Below are 11,733 nucleotides of genomic sequence, written 5' to 3' on the forward strand. Positions count from 1 at the left end.
AGTACTTTTATAAATGTTTCTGCTGGCTGTAGGGATAGGATGACACCATACACTTCTCCGACACTGGAGCTGTACAATGCCAGATCTATTAATAATAAGACCTCTGTCCTCCAGAGATATCTGGTAGAACAGGCAGTAGACCTGGCTTATGTGACTAAAACCTGGGTGAGGGAGGGCAAAATGGTCACCCTGGGTCAACTGCCCCCCCCCCCGGGTTTCTTGGTGCTTCACCAGTCTCAGACTGATGGGCAGGGGGGAGGGGTGTTGTTCACTCCCTGAGGCTAAGATTGCCAGCACTAATTGTGTTGGCCTGGTGTAGGAGGCCAGTGAAAGTTTGGCCATTTGGTTGGTGTACCATCTGCATAATGCCCTGGCAAATGTCCTGTCACACCTGTTGGAAGCTGTAATTATTATTTAAAAAAGAAGAAGAAGAAGAAGCTGTATCTAGCTGTATCTAGCTGGGCCTTGGAGTACCCTAGGCTTTTAGTCTGGGAGATTTCAATGTTCATGCGGATGATGCAGTGTCCTCTCACGCCATGGACCTAGAGTCGTCCATGGCACCACTGAGATTCTCCCAGTTTGTTTTGACTCCCACACATCGGGGATTATGGTGCACCAGATTACTACTGATGCAGTCCCATGGTTAGACCACCTTGCCCTGATGACATTGGCTGTCTTCAGGTCCAGTCTTGGACCACTTCAATCTGCTCTTCCAGGATGAAGTTGACAAGATCCTGGTAGCTGTGAAGCCTACCACATGCCTCCTAGATCCCTGTCCATCGTGGCTGGTTAAAGCCTGTGGCAATGAGGTGTGGACCCCCTGAGGGAGATCATCAACTTGTCCCTTTCAACAGGGACCTTCCCAGGGAGACTGAAGGAAGCAGCGGTTCACCTCTCCTTAAAAATCCTTCTCTGGACCCGACAGTCCTTAATAACTACTGACCAATGTCTAACCTACCATTCCTAGGTAAGGTGGTAGAGAGGGCAGTGGCAACACAACTTCAGGCTTTCTTGGATGAAGCTAAGGTCCTGAACCCCTTCCAGTCCAGCTACTGCCCTGCCCACAGGATGGAGATGGTGCTGGTTGCCCTGGTGGATGATCTCTGGAGACATCTGGACAGAGGCAGATCAGCACTGCTGATTCTTCTTGACCTGTCAGCAGGGTTCAACATAGTTGACCATGAGGTGTTAACCCATTACCTCACCAACACTGGGATATGGGGGCTTGCCTTGCAGTGGCTGATCTCCTTTCTCCGGGGTTGGGGACTGAGGGTGGCGCTTGGGGAAGAGTTGTCCCAGCGGCACCCACTGGAATGTGGAGTGCCACAGGAAGCAACTCCCCCCCATGTTGTTTACTATCTATATACGCCCCCTCGCCCAGATTATCAGGTGGTATGGACTGGATTGTCACCAGTATGCAGATGACACCCCGCTCTATCTACTGATGGACAGCTGCTCGGACATGCCCCAGGAGATCTGGACAAGGTGTCACAAGCTGTGGCTGGATGGTTGTGACAGAGATGACTGAAGTGAAATCCATCTAAGATGGAGGTCCTGTACCTGAGTCACGGGGAACTGAGCCAGGGAATCAGGCTCCCAACTTTTGATGGGGCTCCACTGGTGCCAACGTTGAAGGTGAAGCATCTGGGGGTGTTCCTGGACGCCTCCCTTTCTATGGAGGCCCAAGTCACTGCCACTGCCAGGTCCGCCCTTTTCCATCTGAGACAGATCAGGCAGTTGGCCCCATATCTCACCCCCCGGGACCTAGCTACAGTGACCCATGCAGTGGTCACTTCCAGACTGGACTATTGTAACTCTCTCTATGAAAGGCTACCCTTGACTCTGCTCCGGAGGTTACAGCTAGTGCAGAACGCGGCAACATGGGTGTTGACGGCGATGCCTGCATGGGCTCTCATCCACCCAGTGCTGTGCAACTGCACTGGCTACCTACTGAATTCTAGATTCAGGCCCCAAGGAGGTAAGGCTTGCAGTGACCAGGGCCAGATCCTTTTCAGTGGCGGCCCCTACCTGGTGGAATGAGCTACCAGAGGAAATCAGGGCCCTGTGGGACCTCATGCAGTTCCGCAGGGCCTGCAAGATGGAGCTCTTCCGCCAGACTTTTACGTACGGGATGCCACTACCACCACTACTACAATCATGTGGTTAATAACGGGACGGAAGGATGGCCACAGAAGATCTGCCAAAATACTACATGGCACTGGTACCACCGGACTATGTACCAACTGTAGTTGGACTATGTACCAACTATAGGCAATACCACCTTTAATAGCAGCCTGATATTCCCCTGCAAACTATGGAGAGCATCCTGTTCTTATTGAACACTTTATTCTTTGTTGATTTAAATGGTTTTACTGTTTTATTCTGTTTTACTGTGTTTTTATGTGCGAGCACTAGTGCTTCCTTGTAAGCCGCCCTGAGCCCGCTTGCGGGGAGGGCGGGGTATAAATATAAAAAATAAATAAATAAAATAGATCCATTTCAAGATGCTGGTGCTCACCTTTAAAGCCCTATATGGCCAAGGGCCAGCATACCTTCGAGACCGCCTCTCCCCACATGAGCCCCGGAGGCCTGTTGCCAGCTCCAGATTGGGAAGTTCCTGTTGATTTTTTGGTGGAGACTGAGGCGGGCAGGGTTTGGAGAGGGGAGAGGCCTCAACCGGATATAATGCCATACAGTCCACCTTCCAAACCAGCCATTTTATCCAGGGGGACAGATACATTGTTAGGAGTTCAGCTGTCGTTCTGGGAGATCTCCAGGTCCCACCTGGAGGTTACAACCATAAGCCTGGCAGGAACCTCTGGGTGACAGTGATTAGTTCCTCTGAAGAAAATGGCTGCTTTGGAGGGTGGGCTGATCTCTGTAGGAGGGAGATCTGTTGTGATTCCAGGAGATCTCCAGGCCCCAACTGAAGGTTGGCAACCCCGGAAGGAGGGAAGGAAGGAGGGAAAGGGGAAAGGCTATGGGGGCTTTCAGGAAAGGGGAAAAGAGGACAGTGGGGGAGGGGGAGTGCAGGTTCCCACTTGTCATTCTACTATTATTGAAAGAAAAGCAGAGATTTTGTCCTTGTAACACACCTCACTCCTTTACCTGGACAGAGTTTTAAATCCCAGCCTTTCTACTATATTCAGTTAATCCTTCCTTACAGGAAATCTATAGTATCTTGTAATAAACATTATGATTTCCCAATGCTATAGGCCAAGCCTGGCTTCCTCTGCAATCCTATGAACAATAAGGTGAATGGCCATAACTTAGGTAATTTAAACATTCTGCAGGCCAAGCAGCAACAAGCACTTGGCTCCATAACTGATATTCATGTGTATATTCATGTATTCTGCTATCCAACAAAGACTGACTTGTCCATTAGCAAGCCTGCCAAGACTTGAATGGGAGCAGCAGGCCCCTTGAAAAGATGCCCCGCAGCAGCATCTGTTACACAAAGAAAGACAAAGCAGCAAGATGCCATCCAGGAAAAAACTGCCACAGTGCCAGGAAACATACTCAGCAGAGACCATCTACACAGCTTTCTACCACTGCTCCCTACTGGAAGATACCTTGGACTGCCATCCCCATGTTGTAATATGCATAACTGGACTGAAGAGATTATGCAATGTATAAATGTATGCAAGAGCTGAAGTAAGACCCACACAAGCCACTGTGAGCAGAGAAGGCCAACCTCGGCACTATCACAGACCACTACTAATTGTCTCCGCACTGGATCCTGCCTCAGGTGCACCAACCCCCTGAAAGTCTGCAAGTGGCAACTACAAGGCCTTCTTCATACTGGCATTCACTCTGTGAAGGGCAACTGAATTAAAACACACAGAGGAATTTCAGACAGGCGATATATTCCAGAAGAGGAACAGTTCCCAAACGGTTTCTGGTCTGTCATTTCAGATAGAACCGTTTGAGAACCGGTTCCCTTCCGGAATATATTTGTCATTTCATACACAATCGCTTCTGTCCCGTTTAGGAAACGGGGCTGAAGCGTTTTACCTGTCAACCACTTCCAAGTACTCCTCAGTTTCCTCTCCCAGTTCCGAAGCGCTTTTTCCCGCCGTTTTCCACCCGCGGGGGCGATCTCCGGCTTTTTTTTAACGTTTGCTTTATAGCGTTATAGCGCTATAACGCTATAATGGAATAGCATTATATCAATCCCATTGGAATGCATGGAGTGTTTTGTCATACTGCTATAATGCTATAGCGCTCTAAAGTGAACGTTAAAAAAAAAAGGCGGAGATCGCCCGCACGGGCAAAAAACAGTGGGAGAAAAGCGGTGCAGTCTGAAATGGCAAACCGCGTCAGATCCAGCTCTTTACCGGAAGGGGAAAGCCATGTGTGAAATGGCAGCCCTATACCGGTTCACTTCAAAACGGATCATTACCGGCTTCAAACCGGGTGAAACTGGGTAATGTGAAATTCCCCACACAGTTTACAACTGCTACTCAGGCACAGCAAAAGCTTGGTGAAGAGAAATGCTATGACAGTGTTTCTGTAAAACAGCTTACCGCAAGAGCCTTCCTGCTAGCTGAGCTATACATAATATTCACTTTCTTCAAGTAGTAAGAATGTCAGCTGTCCATATACTCCTTTCTTTCTCAGTTTTCCAGTTTCTACAGGGAACTTTCAAATAGCTCCCCTAAAGGGAAAAATCCAATATTTATTTTCCTAAGCCCTCAAATTTTCCAGAAATGTTACATCTCCAGCTACTAGCTAATGTGGCTTTGAGGAGTCAACAATTAAGAACTTGAGCATTTTTAAAAGGAAAAAACATGCCAGAGGGGCCCAATTAAAAACACAAAAATGTAAGTGAACAGCACTTACCTTTTGAATTCAACATCCAAGACAGCTAGATCTACCCACATTACACTAACACTCACATCACCACCTCACTAGGAGGTATCAGGTCAGGACATGATGACTGTCACCCAAATTCTTCTGATATCTCATGCAGATATGATTATACCTCAGGCAGTTATGCAAGAAAAATTAATGCAACATGGCAATTAAACGAACCACCACCAGCAGCTAAACAGAGAATATCAGGACAGCACACAGAACAAGTTTAGAGGGGAAAGGGTGTGCAATACTTACCCCTGCAGCAAAGCCCAGGCTGCCATCCAGGATCCGTCTCTGTAAATTAAAAAGAAGATCTTGCAGTAAGCATAAAGCGCCAAGGTACAGCAGCTTATTGTGTAAGAGCACCACTAAATACAAAGTTCGAAGGGAGGAGAATCAAGCTTCTGAATGTGGTTTGAACCAGCTGGTGTACATGCCAGCTGGTGTACCGTCCCTCCTCGCTTGCATGGGGCTCAGGGCGGTTCACAACAATTTAATTCAGTACAGTGTAACATAAGTTAAAACCATAAAAAGTCAATATTTTAAACATTCAAGCATTTAAACATTTCAAAACATTTTAAAAACAAGATGGCAGTGCTAGCATTCAGTCACTGGGGGAGGAGGGGGAAGGTGCCTGGCAGATGTAAGAAACTGTCGCTGGCCTCGACCAAAGCCCTGGCGAACATCTCTGCCTTACATGCCCTGCGAAACTTTAATAGATTAGACAGAGCACTGATGTCACTTGGCAAAGGGTTCCACCAGGCTGGGGCCAGGGAGGAAAAGCCCCTGGCCTTGATCGAGGCCAGCTGGATATCTTTTGGGCTGCGGAGCACCAGAACATTCTTATCTGCTGATCTTAATGCCCTTCAGGGGACATACCAGGTGAAGCAGTCCCAAAGGTACTGACTGTTAAGGACTTTAAAGGTCAGCACCAAAGTGTTGAATCTGATTTGGTACTCCACCGGCAACCAATGCAGTTCACACGGCACTGGATGAATCTGTGTCCTCCGTGGGGTCCCTGTAAGGATCCACACCACCGCATTTTGTACCAGTTGAAGCTTCCAGGTCAGTTTCAGGAGTAGCAAGTTAGAGTAATCCAGCCTGGAGGTGACCGTTGCATGGATTTCTGTGGCAAGGTCGAGGTGAGACAGATAGGGGGCTAGTGGTTTGATTTGTGGTGTGAATGGCTACAACAGGGACCCCCAACATGATGCCAGTGGGTACCATGGTGCTTGCTGACACATTTCCTAGAGACCACCAAGTGTTTTTAGAAACTGGACAGGGACAGATGGGCCCAGGAGGGCTTTGAAATGCAAAGCAGAGTTTTTTAAAATGTTGTTTTGGGAGCAGCTGCCACCACATCACAAGGAGCGTCACTGAATGACTGAAGGTAAGCTGCAAGAAAATATTTTAATTCAAGAAGCTCATTTTTAAAAGTTATCCTGTTGAACAGCTTCTGTCTGAAATGCTGAAGAGTTACCATTAGAGTTATGCATAACCTCACTCCCTGACATTCCATGGTTTTCTCCGTCCCCTCAGTGGCTATTCCATGGTTTCACCCAGCAGCATGTGTCAGAATTCCAAAGGTTCCCACAGGCTCAAAAAGTTTGGGGACAAAATACTCCTCTACCCTGTCTGCTATTCTATCACACCTCAGTCTTTTTCAGTTCACAGTATCGCAGCAAGGGAGCTCAACATTACTCCCACAGTACAGGTAAAAAACCTGAACTGACGACTTATGCATAGCACATCGACGACTGAACAGGGATTTCAATGTGTACAAACACACACATCAGCAAGCAATGACAGCCAAAAGAATAATCTGTCCAAACATTTGTTATTTTATTCCCACAAAGTGGGTTTCAGTCTACCAAGCTTTACAGTAGCGGCAAACACAGGCTAAAACAAAAAGGTGCCATTCCTTAAGAGCCGTATCCCAAGTATGCTAAGAATAAAATGCTAAGAATAAAACTAGACTGATGGTCACCTGCTATTTTTTGCAAATTTTTGTCTGTTCCACCCTGCCATAATACGGAGAACAAGAAAAACTGTGAGAAAGTGACACTTAATATATGTCTTCTTCGGGCGCCCCGTCAATATATATTTTTCTATGATTATGTATATTATTTTTGTTCACTTTTCTATGATTCTTTAAAGACATATATTAAGCGTCACTTTCTCACAGTTTTTCTTGTTCTCCGCAGTATCTCATTACTGTGCTAATCAATTGTTATATTACCACCCTGCCATAAACCAAGGACTCTGAAGGACAGTTTCCAAAGGCTAAGCCCTGAGGGCACATAACTGCCACTGTTTAGAAGAAAATTGCAATGCTTCCTTCAAAAAGTGGAAGCAGGCAAAACAACCTCTTAGGAAACACTAAAGGTGGAAAGAAATCCATTCCACGTGTAATATGGCTTTTTCCATGTACTTCTAGGGACAAAAAGGAGGCCTTAATTTAAGGAAAGAAATCTTGTTTCATCTGATGAAGGACCTTGCCAAGTGAATCTCAGGCCACAGTGAACATGTCACTGTTTAAGGTGCCATAAAACTACTGCTTTTTTCTGCAAGAAACCTTGCCTTCTCTTCTAGAACCTGAAAAAAAAGATTGAGACCAATGTTAATTAGGCAATTTTAAATTTTATTTCAGCCATGAATTGTAAAATTAAAGCTGCCTTGTTTTAAAGGATCCAAAATGTAAATGATAAACCCATTTCCTTGACATGGACAGTCGTCTGATATTGGAACTCCTGTTCACTCGGTTAAAGGTATATTTTGCACTCATACTTCTTTCACTGACACCTATGGTAAAACGCTGAGAATCCTGTTTGGAATTTACTGTATTTCAGCCAACTCAAAGAACAAGACCTGAAGATAACGACCCACCTGGCCACTGGAAAATACAAACACAAGTGCTGAGCCCGCAGCAGTCAATCCCCACGTCAGGAAAGTGCCCAGCACTGCTTGCACCACTGGATTGTAACCTAATAGCATACTGAACGTGCCGGGGTTCGATGAGCTAGAAGAAAAGAAGGGGCATTAAGGAGCAAAATTTCATATCATTCATTTGCATTTATTTATTTATTTATTTGTATCCCACTCTCTCCCCAGTCAGGAATTCACAGCAGTTTTTAAAACATCATTATCTCCTCCTCTACTTTCTCTCAACAACAACTCTGTGAGATGGGCTAGACAGAGAGCTTGTAATGGGCCAGCGAGCTTACATGGCAGAAGCAGAGATTCAAACCTGGGTCACCCGGCTTCCTACTCCACACTAGCAATCATATTGTTACAATGGGGGGGGGGGGGGGGCCCTTTTTTTCCCTGACAAGTATTGTCACTTTCACATAGGTTTTTCACCAGTGCATCTGTTGATCCCATTGTCAAAAGAAACAAAAGCCCTTTATATCAGAACTTATTCGTATTTCACTGATGAGAGGAAGCAGTAGGCTTGAGTAAGGGAGATGCAAATTTAGTTCCCTCTTCAACCACAGACTCCTGAGGGCAGGGCTTAGGTAAACCACTTGCTCACTCATACTTCCTCTTTTTAAAATGGGGGAAAGTCTGTAACCCTATATGCACATTTATCAAAAATTAAATTCCAGTGAGCTTTAACAAGACTTATTTTTAATAACCCAGATTGCAACAAGCACAGGGTTGTTGTAGAGACATATTAGCATATTAAAATAATTCTTAAGATATAATAAATTCAGCCAGACAAAGTGCTAAATTTAGCCCATCATTATCTGCCTTATTTCATTCACCTGTCTGATTCTGTTGCAGAGTTCGGCAAATTGTACATATCCACGCACTCATTAGCAGTGTTCTCTCTAAGCTGAGTTAGGGTGAGCTAGCTCACAGGTTTTTAGCCCCCGGCTCACACATTTTTGTCCGAGCTCAGGAAGGATGGCTCCAGATCAAACTACTGTATGCAGTAGTCAAATCGTTCGCTCACAACTTTAATGCAGTAGCTCTCAAAAAAAGAATTCTTGCTCACAAGACTCCACAGCTTAGAGGGGACATTGTGATGGACAAGTAAAAGTCAGAAGCCCCGTTGACAAGTTACAGTGAATGCACATACAATCCATGTACACTGTATACTTGATTTTTTAAATATGTGTGCTGAATAATTCTCACATTGCATTCAATAACATGTACAGCTGAACTTATGAATGAAACTCCACATTTATCCAGGTTCTGGTCCCTGGTCACATTTCTAAAGTTAACACACATTGGCTCTTTCTTGCAAACAGATGTCTATGTAAGACATGTAGGATTTACATGTGTTCACTGTAACACATGAACAAGGCTGGAGATATGTTCTTCTCGTGTTTAATGGTAACATACAAGCTAAGCTACAGGACAGCTTGCATTTATGCTGTAACATTCCTAGGTCAAGAGCATCTTAAAATATGGAAAAATTTGATCCAGTTCCCTGGAAAATAATTACAAACAATGTGCATTATCAAGACAGACCAAAACTCTGTTAGGCATCGCTGATTACAAGGGATGGGGCAAATCCATTTAAATGCCATTGAAATCAATGGGAAGTGAAAATGCTTGCTTAACTCAGGCAAGATTGTGCTCTTCTTTTAACTCACCACAGAAATAATTTCCACACTAGGAAATTGTACAAGCCCCACTGAAATACATGTGCCCACCAATCTTTAATACAAAATAATGTATTAAACAGGTAGTGTTTATTTCTAAATTAGAAATGGCTTGGTGTAACAGATATTAAAGCAGGCATTGTTAAAATATTCAGCTCCAGAGGTTCTGGAAAGACAGCGCTGCTAATAACATAAAGAAAGAAAATAATGTTTAAATTAAGCAACTATTCAGTTACGTTTGTTTTGTAACAGCTGTTACTGCATCAACTCAGCAAGTGCTGGAGGGGGAGGCAAAGATGCTTATGACACACAGAGCACCAAACATAATTACTTGTAGATTTACATACAGAACTACAAAGACAGACTGACAGCATTTCATCATAAACACTGTGTATTCTGTCCTTTCAATTGCACATTTGTCTAACATTAGCTGGCCTCATCAGTCGTGCCCCAAGCAGATTTACTTCACTTCTAAAGTGTTAAATCAATAATGGCAAAAATAAAATCCGAGACTCAGAAATACAACCTTCGAAGATTGGAAATAAAAGATAGCTTGTGCACAGCCCAAACAAAACTGGTTGCCTTTATTGACAGAAAAGGAATCATTCTGAGGAATCTTAGCACAAGATTAACTGTCTTGTTGATTTGAACGTTTGTGATTTTGACAACCATTTATGAACATACCACAAGCCCTCCAAAAGCATCTTGAGTGGCATAGCTCCAAATGCCAACCAGTGTTCATGGCACAATCCATTAGTATGTGCACATGAACACATGTTGCTACTTTCTACTGAGTCAGGGCATGGTTCTATTGAGGTCAGTCTTGTCTGACCACCAGCAGCTCCAGAGGGTCCAAGGCAAAGCTCTTTCACATCACTTAGTATCTGATCCTTTACACTAGAGATTCCAGGGGTTGAACAGGGGAACTTCTGTATGCTAAACAGGCACTCTACCACTCATCCCCACCATACTATAAGTCTGAAAAAAATATGATTGTGGAGTGCTCAGCTATAATCTATTTACACAAACTAAAGAACTTGCCGTCTTTCAACAACTGTCCTAAACTGCTGAAACGACTTGTAAGAAGTCCCTCTTTACCTGATCCTACAAACATCTTATCATTATCATAAGAACACTACTGTGAATAGTTAACACATTTGAAATCACACCGGATCAACTTGCTTAGACAATCTCATTTTGGTTGTAAAAACGCAGCCATATTCTTAAAGTACATGCTGCACCCAAATGAATGAATTACTCTGCTCTCGATCTGTGTATATATGCATACATACACATATCTTTTTTGTATAAACGTAGATAGCTACAGTTATACATACTAGCCAAAATTCTATAGGTGTACAAATCCACCGACCTCTAACCTCAGTAGAAACTTCCGAACTGTAACGATAACGGACTCTACGGTGTTGGGATTCGTTTGGGTGCTTTCAGTTTTTAAAAATACTAAAAGAATGATTTTAGTGATATGCTTTTTCCTATACCCCTTTCACACACACACACCCAAAAAATCAACTCACTAAATGCACGACTTGTGGGAGACCCCACCTGCTACAAAACACCGCCGATAATCCAAATCCTGCAGCCACTTCCTGGTTCCTCTGTACACGTGTCTCTCAAGTAGACCCGGGCCCGCCTACTACGACTCTTCAGCCAATAGCGAAGCAAGCTGGAAGTGTAGCGTCGATTCTATGGTACACGTCTCTTGGCTGTGTAAAAAATGAGCGGAGGGGATACAATCCGTTGCCATGGATTTCGGTCTTGTGCAGTATTCCAACAGGGCTGTCAAATCCTTTCCAGACCGCGTTGATTGCCAACTGCGGGGGGGAGAATAAGGAACTTTGCATGGGCTATGTGAGGGTAACAGCCTGCCAAAATTACATTTTTTTTAGGTCTTAGCATGAAGTAACACATTCAGTAGCATAAAAGCCACAACATGGGCTCTGTCTAGTATATTTTCTATCCCTCCCATTCTCCAAGGAGTGTACATGGTTCTCCCTTTTAATTTTACCCCCACAACAATCCTGTGAAGTAGGTTAGGCTGAAAGAATGTAACTAGCCCAAGATTTATGCTCTAGTAAAAGTTTTTTTTAATTTAACAATAGACAATTATGCTATGAAACCTGTATGCTTTTACAATGGCATGAGCTCTGCCACTATATGAAGGTTGCACCATTTTTCCTGACAAGGCCCTGTGCCTTTAATAGCTGCAGACCAGGCAGAAATCCATCAGGCAAAGCTTTCCCCACCA

General features: G+C 44.4%; 1 protein-coding gene across 1 annotated transcript in view; it reads right to left on the reverse strand.

The window, feature by feature from the left end:
- Positions 1-11,071, reverse strand: part of LOC107115476 (zinc transporter ZIP11-like) — a 49,383-nt gene extending 38,312 nt beyond the window's left edge. The window contains exons 1-3 of the mRNA XM_015417195.1: positions 11,003-11,071; positions 7,744-7,876; positions 5,113-5,151 (exon numbers count right to left, since the gene is read on the reverse strand). Coding sequence (XP_015272681.1) covers positions 5,113-5,151; positions 7,744-7,851 — 147 coding nt within the window. The 5' untranslated portion in view covers positions 7,852-7,876; positions 11,003-11,071. The remainder of the gene's footprint in view (positions 1-5,112; positions 5,152-7,743; positions 7,877-11,002) is intronic.
- Between the last annotated feature and the right edge of the window lie 662 nt (positions 11,072-11,733).

This window comes from Gekko japonicus, unplaced genomic scaffold (genome assembly GCF_001447785.1).
Source record: "Gekko japonicus isolate JY-2015 unplaced genomic scaffold, Gekko_japonicus_V1.1 scaffold1440, whole genome shotgun sequence".
Lineage (NCBI taxonomy): Eukaryota > Metazoa > Chordata > Lepidosauria > Squamata > Gekkonidae > Gekko > Gekko japonicus.